This window comes from Poecilia formosa, unplaced genomic scaffold (assembly GCF_000485575.1).
Source record: "Poecilia formosa unplaced genomic scaffold, Poecilia_formosa-5.1.2 Scaffold97, whole genome shotgun sequence".
Classification (NCBI taxonomy): Eukaryota; Metazoa; Chordata; class Actinopteri; order Cyprinodontiformes; family Poeciliidae; genus Poecilia; species Poecilia formosa.
This window is the reverse complement of record NW_006800036.1, coordinates 1435342-1452836: the sequence shown is the minus strand read 5'-3', so window position 1 is coordinate 1452836 and position 17495 is coordinate 1435342. Positions and strand designations below refer to the sequence as shown.

The 17495-nt window shown below is 37.4% G+C and overlaps 1 protein-coding gene across 1 annotated transcript in view; it reads right to left on the bottom strand.

Annotated features, from left to right (window-relative positions):
- Nucleotides 1-10370, bottom strand: part of syt9b (synaptotagmin IXb) — a 34862-nt gene extending 24492 nt beyond the window's left edge. Inside the window, exon 1 of the mRNA XM_007558580.2 lies at nt 9743-10370. Within this exon, the coding sequence (XP_007558642.1) occupies nt 9743-9890 (148 nt within the window). The 5' untranslated portion in view covers nt 9891-10370. The remainder of the gene's footprint in view (nt 1-9742) is intronic.
- Between the last annotated feature and the right edge of the window lie 7125 nt (nt 10371-17495).

Here is a 17495-nt window from a genome sequence, read left to right as displayed (position 1 = left end):
CTGCCATGACAAGATAAAAAAAAAACTTTAGCCTTACTACACATCTTTTTTGCAAAGGGAGTTCACAACACATTCAGAAGTGGATGCATAATGATTGATGGATATTTGAGCTCATCAAACATGAGTTATGTTATCCATTAGCAGAGAAGAGGTTCTTCCTCTTTAACAGCTGGGTAATAGCATAGTGTAGAGTCAGACAGATGATGCTCCCCAGTACATCTTTCTTGGGAAGCAGCCTTTCAGTAAGTCATCTAAAAACCATGGCAGAGGCGGTCTGCTGAGGTCAGATGCTTTTCAGGGGAAGGGTTTCAGAGCTGAGAGCGTCCCCCTGTACATGTCTCTCTCGATGGTTTTCTTTGCTGCTAGTCATTCCAAATTAGATCCAACAAACTGAAGGAACATCTGAACTGTTGAGCAGCACCAAAACTTGTGATCCATCGAGCACCCACGGTGTTTCAAGGAGGATAATTTCCCATGTGCATTGAAAATTCTGGAAAAGAAATGTATATAATTTTTAAAATAAAAAAGGTTTGAGTTTCCAGAAATTATGCATTCTTCCAAGACATGAAATGCAAAAATATGGGTGAAGGTTATTTAGACTGATATGTATTTAAATCGCATCCATCCATCCATCCATCCATCCATCCATCCATCCATCCATCCATCCATCCATCCATCCATCCATCCATCCATCCATCCATCCACAATTACAGAATTTATTTGAACACCAAGCCAATGATAGTTTTTTGTTTTAGACACTTTTATTTTTTTAGGACTGAGAAATTAAAATACTTTAAGTGTTTAGCAACCTGAAGCTTCAATGGAAATAACTTTAAATCCAGGGGTTGTGTACAAAATGCCAGACTGTCTAACACTGTAACATTCTCATAGTTCATTGCTTGAATTTTGTAATGCAGTCTTGTCCATGATAATGCCTCTAAATTCAAACCACGTTATTAAAATGCAAAGATGTAGAAATTAGGATAGTCAAATGGTTTCCATAGCAACTACCAGTGGCTTTGTCAGCAAAGCAGGTGGCTGTGAAAGTGGAATCGGTGTGCCAGGAACAGGTTCATGCTCATTTAATTCATATTTTTGTCAGTGTAGTATGCTGACTGTAGTGAAAAAAAAGTATGTTCTTGTTATGAGTTTCATCAAACATAATTAAACCTAAAAGGCAGCTGAACTAAAAAACTCAGTATCTCAGCAGCTAAACAATTCATGATTGATCAAAATGTGGAACAGACTTTAAAACTAGACCTGATTTACCAGTGAGGCACATTGACAGCAGGTTATTCCAGCAGTGAAGAGCGGGAGGATCACCCTCTTTAATGAACTGGTTTAGCCGAGGATCAGAAACAGCCAATGAGACGAGACCCAAATCAGACTGCCAGAAAGCGGCATAAATAGACGCTGTTTGCGCCTTTGCAAAATGTGACTCTTGACATGTATTCGACAAGTAATGATGGTTATTTGAGCTTTATGAGTTGTTTGTGCGTTGTTTACGCATCGAGGTCACATCAAAGTAACATGAAATGGTCATGTGCATGTGGCCAGGAAGGCTTTCCATAACTTTGTGCACCTGTGGCCACAGAACAGATTGGAACGCAGGTGACTTTAAAAACATTGTCAGCGTTGTGATTTCTCTTGTATTCAATTTTGCTCTTATTGTTACAGAGACAATAAAAAAATTACTACCTGCTTTTATTTTCAGCAGACATGTTTTCGTGACACAATCCTACCTGCATCGCTGTCTCCTTGATGTTTTTTACCTCCTATTTTGGGTAAAAAAAAAAAAAAACATACAAAATCCATTAGTCTGAGTCAATTAACTTTTTAAAGCCTTTTTGAAACCCGTTGGGTGTCCCTTCCTTTGAAGTCCTTTTGCGGGGTGCAATCAAGACAGTCAGGTCTCCACTCTATTGAGTTAATTGGATTCTGTTAATCAGTAAGCTCATTCGTCACTGAAGGAAGTCAACAATTATAATTAAAAAAAGGTCAGAGGTTTGCTAAGAAACTGTCTGCAGTGGGGCTGCTTCTTTTTTATGTGACAATAAATATAGAAATAATGGTAACAGAATCAAGGTTTCTGAGAACCAATAATAGTTCAAGATGATCAATGTAGTGCAATCAATAATTAAAAATTTCAATTACTTGGTTGGTTGTCATTTAAAGACTCCCGAAGAGCATCTTTTTACTATTGGCTAGTCCAGTAAAATCATGATGCATTAGGGTGAAACAGAATTTCACAAAGAAGATCAGTGATAGTGTTTTACTCTACATTGTGTCAAATAGACTGCTACACTAGAGGTGTTTTACTGCCCCTGAAGCTAATACAACTTTAAAACCCCAAAGTGAACTGACATAGCAACGGCTGCTTTTATTGATTTCAACTAAATCTCCCTTTGATGAGGCACTGTGTACACAAACAGCGGGTTTTAGTGTGGCTGATGATTGTCTAAGGCTTATTTGAACTGAGAATTGTGATGCACAGCCAAAAAATGGAAAGTAAAAAAAAAAAAATCCCACCCCCACTACCTTTGGGGGTTCAATATGCTGCCAGCTCCACATGTTTAGCTCTTAAAATAAAAGCACAACCACAGCTGCCACTTTACAATGTTAAGCAAGATTTGTTTCTTCTGTTCTTTTTTCATAAATAATCAATTGATTTACCAGTACTTCAGCTGGAGATTAGGTCAAATAAAATTGTCTTATGGTTGCAAAACAAGCCCAAATTATCAGCTCCCCATCCCTTTCCTCTACAGTTGGTATAAAGTGCTTGTGCATTAGCAATGTGTTTAGTTTTCCAAAAACACACTTTATTATGGAAAAAGTCTTAATCTGTAACTGTATAACATGAAGGTTGTGTAATCTACTTACTCAATATTAATCTGTTTGTCTTGGGCCTTTTATACAATTCTTCTGCATTGTCTTGCCTTGTAGTAAATTTGACAGAAAGTGGACTTCTGAAAAATTGGTTGCTGTCATAAATGTTTTCTTGTTCTGAATAAACTTTACTATCATGGAACTGAAATGCTTTAAAGCAGCTTAATAACTATTCGTATAAATTACTATGAATTGATGGACATTGATACTTGTTTTCTTTAACTTTGATAAAGGTACACATGACTTCTACTTTTCCTCCTAAATCCAATGGAAACTGCAAGAGTATACTTAGCTGTACATCAAAGTTTTCTGACCGATCACTGATTACAAATCTTTAAAAACCCGACCTGCTGATTCTGATTTTGGCCGATACAATTTTTTTTTGTCTTGGCAACAGTGGGGTGACTATTGTTGACTGCAAACATGTAGACATGACATCTTTTTTAAGTCATCCAGAGGTCACCATCCCCCCATTTCCTCTACAACAAACCATAGTGGTCTACTTTTTTTAGAGCTTCGTTTGAGCTGGCTTGTGCCGTTAAAACTGTTCTTTGTGCAGCTTTCGTTTCTGAGCTCCAAAACAGGCCAAAGTGCTCCACTTTGCTTTGAAATTTTAACGGCACAAACTGCACAAAAGTGGCTTTAATAGTTTATTCTATTTGCTGAAATCTTTCACAAATCAGGTTTTTGTATCTGCAGGAGACATGGATACATCTGAGGAATGTCTATTTGATGAGGTAAGGAATTATGCACATTTATCCAATTCTTCACTAAATAATACCATAATAACAAGACTTACGAATGGTTAATAACTTCTGGATGGAAACGGTAACGTCGTTGTTCGTGGAGAAGGCTGTCTGCAGAAATGTGTGGCACTCTTTTCCTAACAGGTTTGCAGAAGCAAAACAGGATTCACGGAAAGAAGAGAAACACACACGGGTAGTTGCGTGATGTATACAGAAGTGAGCGCAGTGTCCCTCAAGTTCGAAACCACATGACTGCGGGTTGACTGTTCGGCTCCAGATGAAATATGTGTGAGCCTACAGAGTGACCAATTAACTTGTGAAAAGAAACCAGAGTACCAGGAGAAAACCTAAACATACACAGATATTCTCAACACAGGAACCCCTGGCCTGGATTTGAACATTGGACCTTCTTTCTTTGAGGCAACACTACTCACAACTACTCTGGCATGCATCCCATAAGCTTCCTAATATCAGTAAATGATTCAACCTTACGGTTACACTGTTACTCCAAGCAGGTAAGACAGAGAAAGCCAATGATTATGACAGAATTGTTGTTTTCTGCAAGGTGTAGAATCACGTACAGACCCAGGTCAAGTTGCAGCCTGTGGCTATCTCGTTAAATGCTTCTATTTCCAATTGGAATAATCTTCTATGTTCAAAACATGTTTCAGCTCAAGAAATAGTTACAGCCCAGTCAGTTGTGGGTCAATAACAGGCACACAGAGACTGAGGGAAAAGGGTCTTTCAATGGCAGTCATGTTTTAGAAGAACATTTACAAACGGCTGAAAGATAAGAGCTGTACATACATTCATAGACATTTTTAAGAGAGGAGAGGAGAGGAGAGGAGAGGAGAGAGGAGTCATTAACTTTATTGGGTTCACTCAAGAACATCACCAGAGGCTTGAAGATTTCTAAACCAAATATCCAATAATGTCATGTTGCCAAGCAACGATACCTCCAAAATGCAATCAAGGGTGTAATGAAACCAAACCTGTTTCTCTCGGCATTTAATCAATCTCCCAACTTGGAGACCAAGAAATGAACGTAGTTTTGCCTTTCAAACATTTAAATTTCAACATTGCTCTCATGTGTGTGATTTGGTTCAATCTGTTCTGCTTGATAGAATATGAAACAAACTTGTTTAACACTTAAAATCGTCATCCTGCATAGTTATAGATACAGCTAGCTACAAGTTTGAGCAGACAAGTATTTATGTTGTTTCAGCTTTTTACACAGGATAAAATGAAATATGGTACTTTTGGGAGTACAAATACCGCCAAAAGTACCTACACAGATTGAAACTGTAACACATACAGTTTTAATCTGTTTAGTGCAAGTCACATGAGTTACTTTCCCAGCAGCAACCTTCCCCATGTCAAAGTTTGATGTCTTTTGGTCTCAGTTATTCAAAATCTTATTTATTTTTATAACTAGTTTTTGTCTCAAAAAATCTATAACGACAAATAATAAATGTTAGTTTTGACACCCATGTTGCACATTTTCTTGAACAGATCAACTGTGGCAGCTTGACTTATCTTGATATCAAACTAGATAAATTACAATATCAGGTACATAGACTGGTTATGGTGGAGCATTTTTAAAACCACATGGTGTTATGGGGATTTCAGCAGATGTACCAAATTAAAAAAGTACTTAGACATGCCACTATTGTGACTGTACCAATCATTGAGTCTAGGAGGACGCATACGGTTTTCACGGCTGGATCTGAGTAGTATAGTTATGTAGCATTGCACATAGTGTCCAGACACCATCTTAGTCAGTACACCGTTCTGTACGCTGCCATCAAAGTAACTCTGACCTAGTTAGGTGTTTGAAAATGTTCCAATCAAGTGAAAAAAGAACAAACCTAGACTTTGAAAACGATGCTGATTGAACTCGGCAAATTATGTATTTTGTGAGATAATCGTAGCTCAAATCGTACCTCAGATTTTGTAACTGCAGACTTTTTTTATGTTCAAAAAGACATTGAACAAATCAACTTAGGTAGAACAAGTTGGGATAATAAAAATTGCACTTATGTCTTATCTCCTCTTTAAACAGAGAAACTGAGCAAATGTTTGTGAAAACCATCATGGAATTTGCTTTGCACATTATCCTCCTGCATGAAGCTGCACCAGAAGCCTGAAATAATCAGACACATTTTAGGGAAAAGCAAAGAGAGACTTAGCCACTGAGTTTAATCGTTTTTACAGCCACAATCCATATCTATTTAAGTTTACACTTGTAAGAACAAATTTATAGAGTACAGTAAACCTAAATAATCTATTTTAACCTGAAAATAGTACAAAAGTTTCCTAGAGGCATACTAAAAATGTGCAGTAATTGTGAAACTAGAAAATATGGGCAAGAAAGCAGACTTTGTGATTGTGCCACCAATCTTAGCACCCACAGCAGGCGGCATTGTGAAGTCCCATCAAGTAGCAAGCACCCACATAAAAATAGTGGCACAGTAGTAATACAGTTTTACAAATTTCACAGCAGCAAAAACATGTTCACCTTTCACAGTGCACAGGTGAATTGATTACAATTGACCACAGATTTTAAAGGTCTTTATAAATGGGCTGCACGCAACTGTTCTGCAATTTTCGCCACACGTCAGGCGGAGCCGTTAGAATGTAAAGAACCGATTCTGTGAACAGGTTTGGTTTGTATTGGAAGTTTCAGTATCGACTGATTGTAATCTGTGTGGCACAAGTACAAAGACTATTTTACCGGTCAGTTAGAGCCATAATTCTTGCTTGTTTGTATGTATCCATTATTTTACAAAGTGAAATGCAAATGTTTCTTTGCACACATTGCAGTTTTTCGTGATTGTTGTTCAATATCTTTTCTTTACACAATAGAATAAGCTGCTGTTAAAAATGCAGATAGTTCTTCTCGTTCGCTGAGAGCAAATTTCAAAATCAACAAATATCAAACAATTTTTTTTTCCCCGAATTCTACATTTTTATTTCTTTCCCAGCAAATGGGGAAAATCTTTCATCCATTCATTCATCCATCCATTAACCAGCTTATCCATGTTGAATCTCAAAGAAGGGCGATTAGGCATGCCATTGGGCAAGGGATAGGAAGCTGCATCATACTATTGCACTATTGGCAGTAGTTCGGTAGTCATGACAACTTTCACAAGGAGAATAAGCCACAGAAGGTCATTGCTGAAGAAACTGGACTAAGGTCTCATGCCAGGCTTCATTGACCCAGTAAGTCTTTTAAGTTAATCCAAGAGAAACTGAGTAAAAACAAAAAAGCTGTTTTCAAATGATTACATTCCTTATGAGGAATGTAATCATTCCTCATATGAGGGGTTTAAAGCCACCCAAACCAGCCTGGCCCTGAGCTATGAAAACGTGATTGACCGCTACGTCTAATAATCTTCTCAAGAATTTGTAGTTCAGAATTTTAAACGTGAGAAGTTGTTACTGGTAATAGGTTCATAGAAGTAGAAATAGGTCATTTCAATCATTCACTTGTTCAATTTCAATTATATGCCCAAACTGATATAAAGCTAATCAAACATAAATTGTTTTAGTTCCTGTCATCAGCTTTTTTGGGGGGGTTTGCTGATTATACGTCAGGATCAGTTTCAATCAATTGTATTTTGCTAATATTTATATAATATTAGTTTAACCAAACTGTTCAATAAACAATTCGAATGATCCTATTCCATACTATACACCCCAAGACACAAGCAGAAAAACTGTCCTTTGTTGTGACTATTTTTTGTTTTTGTGAGCCACTTATTTGGGCCTCAGCTGCACAAGGTCCACATTGAGACTCTTACAGCTGCCAAAATGAAAAAAAAAAAACAGAAATATTGAGTATCACTGCTAATCTCCAGCCTCTCCCACAATGATCAGAGGGAAAATTGGTTGTTGGGAATCAAACCGTGTTTGTGCGAACATTAATAGTAGTCTACAAGAGGAAGTGGGTCACACTGTCTCTGGGGAACCAATCTGGTAGCTTGAACCTTCTTTCCAACACACACGTTTAATAATGGATTGTAAAAATTTGAAAGGGTGCACTTGTTACAATTTAATAAGGGGGAAATAGTAAAATGAACAAAACGTGTGGACATGCACTGCATGTCGTCTATCAAGTCCATCAGTACAAGTATTTCCATTCATTTTTAATAGAGTGATATAGATATATTTCATGGTGGTTTTAGATGCAGAATATCTTTACAATTAGCTTAAATTGTGTGCAGACCAAACGTCTCTTAAGTTAGGTAAGTTAGAATTATATAAAACATTTCTATTTATTAAATAATGACAGAGAATATGTCAGGGACCTATTAATGTCTTCAAAATTAGAAGATCTAATCTCATCTTTGAAGGATTCTCCCCACAGACCCGTGACGTTCCAAGTTGAGGTCAGCAGCTCACCATTCCAACCATAAACAGTGCTGGTGGCGCACCACTTCCCTTTCTTCACCCGAGGGCTTAAGACATGCTTCTGCAGCTCAGACGACAACAAAGTTGACCATCAAACTACGACTTAAGATGTCCTGGTCCCAAGAGCACAGATGGACACCCTTTTTGCTTGAACATCGTGTTTGCTATGAAGACTCCATAATGAGCACAGAAGTTCAATAACGAAACAACACTCGGGTTCATATCAAAGGGGCCATTCGTCCCAACCAAAAAAAAGGGTGGATAATCTGAACTACTGCTAAGACAACGCAAACAGAATTTAATACAGTAATGCTGGCTTAATGAAAGGTATGTTTAATACCTGCTTATTTTAAGGTACTTTTTTTATCTGGGAAAAGAGTCTCATTGGAAAACATTCTTATCAATTTAATGTGATTTTAAGGGGGGGTACCAGACACTTAATGCCATTTTATAGCACAATCAAGTTATTGTTAACTTCAGTTGCTATAAAAAATACTATACATCAAATACGACTCATAAGAAATTTGACTTAGTAATTTAACACCTTTGAATTAAATGTCTGTCTCTTTAAAAATTCCCACTTATTCTGAAACTCTGCCTTCAGACAGTCATCACAACATTGTTCCATGTTTTTGCTAGCTTTACACTTACAAGTAGCTCATGTAATGAGCTCAGCAGAGTTCCACCAGATGTTTGCTAATTGCTGCTGGGCAGTCTGAAGGAGTTGAGCGGGGCAGTTGATGTGGAAGTTCAGTATCTTGCAAACTGTGCAGCTCTGAAGAAGAGCTGCGACTCAAAGGCAGCGTTCAGTCCACCCAGGCGTTTTGCACAGCTTAATGGTTGCCAAAGGAGACTAAAGGATTTATCAAACATGCATGAAACTCCAGATATGTTTTCGATAAGGGAATAACATTATATCAAGATGTAAAGCTTTACATAATATTGCCTCTTTAAAAGAAAAAGTAGGATTTTATTTATATTGAGAGCCCCATTATGGTTTTATGTCAAGCAGCACCCCTGGTTTGTACAAAGGATTTAAAATGAATCCTCAAGGTTTACATTGCTGATCTTAGTGCTGGGAGTTGTGATTGATAATGGGTGGGGCTGCTTCTCTCTCTCTCTTTCTCCCTTTTCCAGTCTGGCCGAGTGAACAGCAAATAAAACCAGCAGTTCTATCCAGCCAATGTGAAGGAAAGGGATGCTCACACACTCAGATCTAAAGTGCTTTAAATCCAGTGGATCTAAAGGATCTGAGCAACAAGTTTACAGCTTAAACTTCTGAATTGCTAGTTAATTTGGAACATGCAAAAACTGTTGGTGTATGTTATTTATTTTATTTTATTTATTTATTTTTACTTTTTACATCAGAAAATCAGGGGTTGCCCTCCTTTCTTAAACTGACCATCGATTTAAAAAAAACAGAAATTAAAGTGTTATTCTGTGATTCAATTTAAAATCAGGTAGAACACGTGTGATCTGTTTAAATGTTACATTTAGTTTCTTTAAAGCGGAAAAGGTCCCTCTCATTATAGTGCAACGCAGCTGTTGAAATAAATAATAATTTTAAAAAAAAGCTTCACTCTTGTTAAAACATCTTCTCAAATAGCTCCACAAACTCACTATATAATGATATAATACAGCCTTGATTCTGACTCAACAGTAACTACAGTGAAAGGCTTTGTGTCACAGAGCCTGACCTGAGTCCGTGTAGCGCGGTCTGGCGAGGTCCCTGAAGTAGTAGATGAAATCCAGACAGTTGTCGTCCTGCACCTCTCCCTTTGAACACAGGTCGGAGAGCAGTTCCAGCGCCTTTCGACAAATCTCATCCTCTCTTTCTGCAGGCATTGCCTTCCAGCATCCTTCTGACTGCTCCGGCTGATCCTCTTTGCCCCGCACACGAACACGCACCCACTCGGCCAAAGCGATCGCTCCGTCTCACAAAAGCATCCACCGGCGTAAATACGCACGACAGAAAAAGAGAAAGATCGCCAAGTAGTTCCTGCGCGCTCGGCGCATTCGCGAAATCTGCTGGAAGTCGATTTTATCCAAAGTTGAAGTGAGTTTGAAGGGGACGGGAGACGCGCAAGGTTTAGGGTGAGATTTAAGAAGTTTTCATCTATTTAAAAATAAATTTAAAAAATCCGTGTTTTTTATGTTCACTAGGTATTGCTGTTATGCACCCTCGTTTTCCTCTGATTGCTTTTCTGTGCTCGTCGCTCAGCTATGCTTCTGAATCACTCCTTCTCCAGGCTTTGCCTGCGCCAGTCAAGGTCCCTCCTGAATGAATACGCTCCTTTCACCGCGCTCACTTATTTCTCAATGCACTGATACAAAAAAGACAGACAGGAAGTTCAGCCTCCATCAACACTCCCTCCACCTCCTTCACCACCATCACAAAGCCATCCTGAAAACTAGTGTTGAAAAGCCCCTGTCCTTCATTTTTCAAAGGTGCATCTCAGTGAATCATAACGTTTTAGGTTAATTATTTTTCACTAATTCAGTTCAAAAAGTTGAAAAAACAAAAAACAAAAAACAAAACACGATAATATTTATTCAGTCAGATTATTTCTGTCGATTAAGGTCAGGGATCTGCAGCTTTTAGGAGATAAGAAAAAAATGATCGTAGGAAACCTGTAGTCATTTGTTGAACCACTATTTTCTATTTGTAGGTTTAAAAATATAACGGATTTTAACCTAATGCCAACATAGAGCTAAAAGAATATTACAAGTACTTTATGTTGCTCAAATTGATAAAAACCTGGATTAGTAATTAATATGATCAAATTGTATTTTATTTTGTAAATTACAGGATTTACAGGTATTATAAAATATAATTTTAGGCTATTATTTGTCATTAGGACCTTGTTATAGGTGAGTCTTCTGATAACAAAAGCCCAAAATGTGTTTCTCATAAAATATAATAATAAATATTAGAGTTAATAATGATAGCGTTATTTTCTATACATAGTGTCCAGCAGACAGTCATACTCCCTCCACAAGATGGATCATCTAAAGTTCTAGGCTGAAGAAGGTGGAGTTCGCAAAGTGCTGTGTTCAAGTTGAGTAGACTGACAAAGTATGGTTAAAAAAGTAAACAGACGATTGGAAAAAACTGGAACCTTCGGGAGAAACCAAAGCAAAGCCTATTCAAGAGATTGAGATTTACAATGCATTTACTGCAGTTAGATTCAGTGCTTCAAAAGCGCTATCCCACTCTAATGAATCCAGGACATTGTTTAAAACTGTCACATTTCACATGTATCAAGCCAGTTCAAAACCAGAGACAAAATCTAAACAGGGCGAAGTAAAAATAAAAAGGTCTGGACCGTTTCTTGGTGATGCTGAGCAAGTTTTGTGTTTCATCTGGAAGCCGAGGTCGCAGAGTCGCGAGGAAGAGCAAAGAGTCATGGGAATCCAAGCACCTGTTTTAAGTCAAAAATCTCTAGTCAGCACGTAAGCACGTGTAATGAAGTTATTTCGGTATGCACTCCTGGGCAGCACATGTTAAAATGTAGTAGGGGGCCTAAACACCTGAGAAGGGCTGGATGCATGAGCCTGACCTTTACTGAGCCAAGTAATGAAGGGCAAGAACGACAGATAAATGTCACATTAAAGCCGCAGTAAAGGAAGCTAAGAAAGGTCTTCCTCCTCCAGCTCTGTTTCTTGCTGTGGATTTTTGGCTCTCGACAAAATTGACAAATAACCACAATGAGTTGTTACTGTGGTGTTTATCTGTCTTGCAAAAGTTTTCACACTGTTTGAACTTTTTCACATTTAGCAACATTACATATTAAGAAGGTGAGCTTTTGTTTCATCGTGTCAGATGAGAAAAAGTCAACAAGTTTGCAGCTGGCATTACATTGTGAATTAGAGTTCAGAGCTTCTTCTTAAAGCTTCAAAAACAAACATAACTCCACAAATATCTCTTTATTTTAGCAGGATTTGTGTGATAAACCTTTACAAATAATCGTAAAGTTACACAGAAATGCTACATGATTGTCACTGTTTTGTGTTCAGCCCCGTTCCTCTGATGCAGCTAAATAAATTTCAATTCACACAATTAAGCTAAGTTGCCTAATAAGTGGACAGGGATTTATTATTGTTTAAAACAACATGATTTTAGGTCCTCTTCCCAGTTATGTTGATCTATCACTCAAAGCCCAAGTAAAAATAAATGTAAGTTTGTTTGTATCATGATAAACAGTTTATGGGGGTGTGAATACTTTTACAGTCACGTAGGCTGTTGTTTTATAATGTTGAAGAACCAAGTTAGAGTAAGTAGATCTACTTAACCCCTTGACCCCCACTCCCAGAAGATACAATGGAAAAACAGAACCGCTGCATGATAAGGGGTTTTAAAGTAGCTCTTTAAAAGTGATGAAAGATAATTGCGAAATGATTTAAATTCATTTAAACTCGCCTCATATTGTGGAAAAAAGTAAAATAAATTCCTGACAATTCCTTCTGGTGGAAACTCAGAGTTATTGTATTTCATATGTTTTAGCCTGTACAGCAACGAGGTCTTGGGTTCAGATCTCAGTGGAGGCCATTGTCCTTCAAGATTGGTTGTTCACCATTTGCTTCAGGGCTGTTTCCTCTCACAGGTCAAATGCATGCAGATAACTGGTAACTGAAAAGTGTTTTTTTTTTTTTTTTTTTTTTTGTGCACAACAAAAACACAAATTCACCAAATTCACCTGTCTTTTGTCTTGCAGTGAGATACATCAGATAGATAAACATTTTGAACATAGGTATTGTTTGTACACTTAGTTTTTCGCAAACATTTTTCATTTTGACTTCTTCTTTTGGGTTTTGTAATGTTAGATTTGCGGTTTTGTAAATTTAAGGCCAGATTGAAATTATTTTCTAAAGACAAAATAATTTAATGTCTTGAAGCTCTAGAGTTGAAGGTGTGTGTGCTTTATTGACCATTTCTTTCTGCACTGTACATTAAAAAGCCTTGCTTTTAAAAATAAATGTTCTTTCTACTAAAGGGAGCAAAATAACAGCTTGGTTTTGCATCACTGGCATATAAAATAACATGAACTTACTTTAAAAATATCTTGAAAAAGATAGTAAAAAAAAAACTGAAGTTTTTAAAAATGCTCTTCTACATTTTAGGAAAAAAAACTGATTTTTTTGTTGGTGTTGGTAATTCTAAAGAAACATTCTCTTTAATACATAAAGCATTCACAAATAATTAGGTCAATTTAACTCATTTCTTGTTTGTTGTCTGCAATTAGAAAAAATATTGAGTGACAGAGAGTGATAAAGTGAAACCGCACAACACAAGGTTTTTAATTCCATATTGGACCAAACAACATTGCAGCTGCATTTAAACTAATTAATTTTCCACATAGAAATAAATGAAAGATTCACAAATTAGAGGCTTAAGGGAAATACATATAGTGGGTGGCTAAAAAAAGTCCAAACATCATGTGGCTTTTCCTATATAACTCAGCTGCGAAAACAAGCAGATCAAAAAAGAATAAAAACTTATAGTAGATTGCATAAGTCTAAACTTAATATTTGCCCGCCATCTTGCAAAAGTTCTCCAAATATCCTTGATTGTAAGGATATTTTTTGTGCACTTTTTCCAGTGATCTCACAGATTCTCTTTCAGACAAAGTCATTAAAAAAAAAATAATAATAATAATAAAAATTTTCCTCTCATGCAGTCATTTATTTGTTGATTCGGAGACATATAGTTGGACTTACTGTGATGTTGAAGGTTTGGGGTCAAGGTTTTGAACTGTTCACATATTTTCAAAAACTTATTTGATTTGATAGATAAAAGAACATTTAGGACACAGGCCTTCACTTAAAGATTCTGTATACTGCTGCTTCATACCTTCAAACAAACCATTTCATACTGATGCAATCAAACCAGGCAGTGTCAGTTTAGTGTCTTATAGTTTATTATTGTCAAGAATTATTGGGATAATTGCTATCAAAACACAATAGTCTAAAGAGTAGCTTAAGTGCATAAAATTGTGTGTCTCAACACTTTCCTATTTCTTTTGGTTTGGATGTACATTGAGATTTAAGAAATCTAGTGTATTATGACCCCTCCTGCTGGTAGACATTATTTACTTGAATAATAAAATCATATTCCCTTATAAATGCACGAGCAAAATGTAGAGAAATTATTTTAAATCGTCGGAGGCCAAAGCGGGTGCAATATGTCCCCAACAGTGTTTGAATTAACCGGTCCATCTCACGGCGGACAGCAGGTATGAAGCCATCAAAACTACAAAGGCGCAAAGCTGATAAATTAGTAGCCCTCCTTTTCAAACAGTGACTGAAAATAATTATTTTCCAAGCTCCATTGATAGACTCCATGTTGCGTGCAAGGATGAGTTATTTTTTAATTTGTAAATGATAATGCCACAATTAACACTGGTATTTTTTGTTCCTTTTATAGCATGCAAGTCCACATTGAAGTATTTCTTTCTTTCTTTCTTTCTTTATTTTTACAATTCATATTTGTGCGCCATTGCTGCATGTACCCCCACCTACTGATGCAACTAATGGCCTTTGAGAAGCTTTACGATGGTGTTTAACTGACCATACTATGACAAATAATTTAACCACAACATGTTTAAAAAGTTGAGCCTGCTGACGCTTTGTTCAAATCTTTAGATTGTGTGGGAGTGTGTGTGGGTGCCTCTCGTACTCCGTTTGTTTGAATCTTGGTGCACATTACGTGGTCATTTCCAAAATTCTTTCTGATTGTGTTTTCTCACAGCATGCAGATGTACAAATCAGTGCACCTGCATGGACCAGTTCTCTCCAGCTGTGTGAGTTTGTGCGCTTCCTGTGAATATGTTTGACTTAGCGTCATTTGGGAGGATACTGCCAGGGCTCGTAGCCAGCAGCCCAGCTGGCTCAGGGGAACTGAAGGCTTCTGTTCAGCCTCCACACCAGTCGCTCTGTTCTTCAGCGCGCTCTTCACAGAGCAGAAGCTGCACATCAACTTCTAGCTGAGGTTAAAGGGGGTTTAGATATCCCCGAGCTCAAACCTGTTCTTGCTGAACATACAAAGATAGACAAGTGTGCTGGTGCCCTTCAAAAAAAAAAAAACAAAAAACAAAAAAAACTAACAAAAAAAAAAAACAAAGGATAACTTTCCCTGAAAGAATCTGAAACTGAAATAATTTAACCTGAGCTTATGCAATATGACTAAAGAAATGAAAATGGCACTGACATAAAATATGGTGCTCTTCTGAACATTTTTACAGCAATTTCTGCCAACAAGTGATCTCTGCACTTCACAGTGGGTGGAAATGTGCATTTTCCATCATTTTGACCCTCACTTCCTCAGCAAATTGCTCAAGCTGCCTTGGGATTGAGGTGTCTCTTCTCCTCACTGCAGTTTCCTAGTCTTTCCTTTGAAATCTAACAGGAGTAAGATTAGGTCCCATGGGGGGGATATGAATAAATCAGTACATATACATATTTAAATCAGCACATATATATTTTACCATTCTTGAGTGTTTTTAATTATCTGAGGAAATGACTGGACAAACTCATTAGGAATGCCAGCTCTTCCGTAGGATATTCCTTTGATTCTGGGCAGGTGGTGGGAGGCAGGAAAACTCTGATAAAAATATCATCACTCTGGGACAATGTTTCTTTTGATAACATTGCATCAGTGGAGAACTCATTGAGTGACAGTCTGTTGCATCCTAAATGCAGAAAGGAGCGAAATCCCAGATCATTCCTCCTGGCAGCTGTTAGATAACGAGCACAGATCCCAACAAATCAAGGAAGTTTTTTTTTTTTATTCCTGCCATTTTTTTACACAGATTTTCATACTCTTGTACATGTGCTGATTTCAGAATATATGTGTATAATCATCATCAGTTTAATTGAATACATTTGTATAAGAACCTGCTTTTGTCACAAATATATCATTTTTCTTTTCCCATTCTTTATTATTATTGCTTATTTTATTGCGCTTGTCTCTGTGTTTTAATTTGCATGTCCCTTTGCTGCTGACACGAGGAAATTTCCCGAATGGGGGAGGGACAAACAAAACATGCTGTTGAACTACGATGCAGTGATTACTGATACTGGGTGGAATGTTTCACTGCAAGATGCTTTGGACTTCACTGAACGCTGCTGTTCCTTCAAAACAAAACTGAGCAGCCTTCATGTTTGACATTAGCAATGGGGCTCTTCTCTTTGAAAGACTTGTCCATAAGCATAAAACTGGTGTGAAACTACTGGGTTGTGAGTCTGTATTTTGTCTTGCTTGCATGGGTTTTCTGCCAGTAGCGAACCCCTTCCTGAGTCGTCGGGCATTGAGCTCGTTACTGTTCAAAATGTGATGAATGTCGCAGTCAGAAAGAGAGGTTGTAGATCAGCTCTAATGGTTTTGGATGGTGTCCTTGACTTACTTTTCTATCTTTTCTATCTTTTTTTGACATAATTGTGTTTGGAACGTTGATGTTTTATTTGGAGGAACAAAACAATGACATCTTGTGGCACATGGCTTTCTTAGACTATTAGAATAAAACAATGATGGGGAACCAGTTGCTAATCATCTTTTTTTCACCTGTTATGAAGGAATGTTCGAACAAAAGCAAAGCAAACCTGTTCTGCTTTTGGTCTGCTGTCCTTATACTGTAACTTCTTTTTAGTGTAGCGTTATAAGTGCAGAATCGAATGATATCAATAATCATGGTAACTGTTACGATAACTGTTTATGATATTTACATTAATAATAAATGCTAAGCGATGTGAAGCTTCCTGCCCCACTGTAGTCAGTTTGGTAAGTCAGTAGCTAGAGTTGGCAGAACAGAAAGAACACAGAGAGCCCACAGGACGCCTCAGTCTGAGGTTGTGTTTTTTCTCTGTCCATAACCTGTTGAGGTTGGATGCACTTCCATGAAGCTCATTCTTTGATAATAATGACAGCTTTGGTCAAAGGAGCCTGATGCTGCTTGGAGATGGTCGTTTCATCTTTAGTTATGGCATGGATATTCTTTCCTTTCTTCTCAATTACTCCTCTTTTTTCCTTCCTCTGATTTTGTGTGTTCAGTGTGGTGCAAACAACACTACCACAATACCTAGTAACATGCTTGTACCACTTAACTAACAAATAATACATTAATGAACAGTCTGATTGACAGATGAAGAACTTCAAGACATCACTTTTGCTAATTTGGCTAAACACCTGTAATCAAATGATTAGTAGTCTCAAAACTGGAAACACCAAATCTGTCCACTGGTAAAATACCCAGTTTCTATCTTCTTTTGTTTCACGTGCTTTGCGCATGTTGGTAAATATATTATAGAGTTACAGAGCAAATATTAGCTTGTATGTTCAGAAGTCGAGATGCAAATGTTCTAGGAAGGAAAAAAACAGAAACAAGTTGCACCACGGAAGATTGAAGCAACATAACTGTGTGGCCAACAAGAATGGGTCAGGCAATAAACACGGAG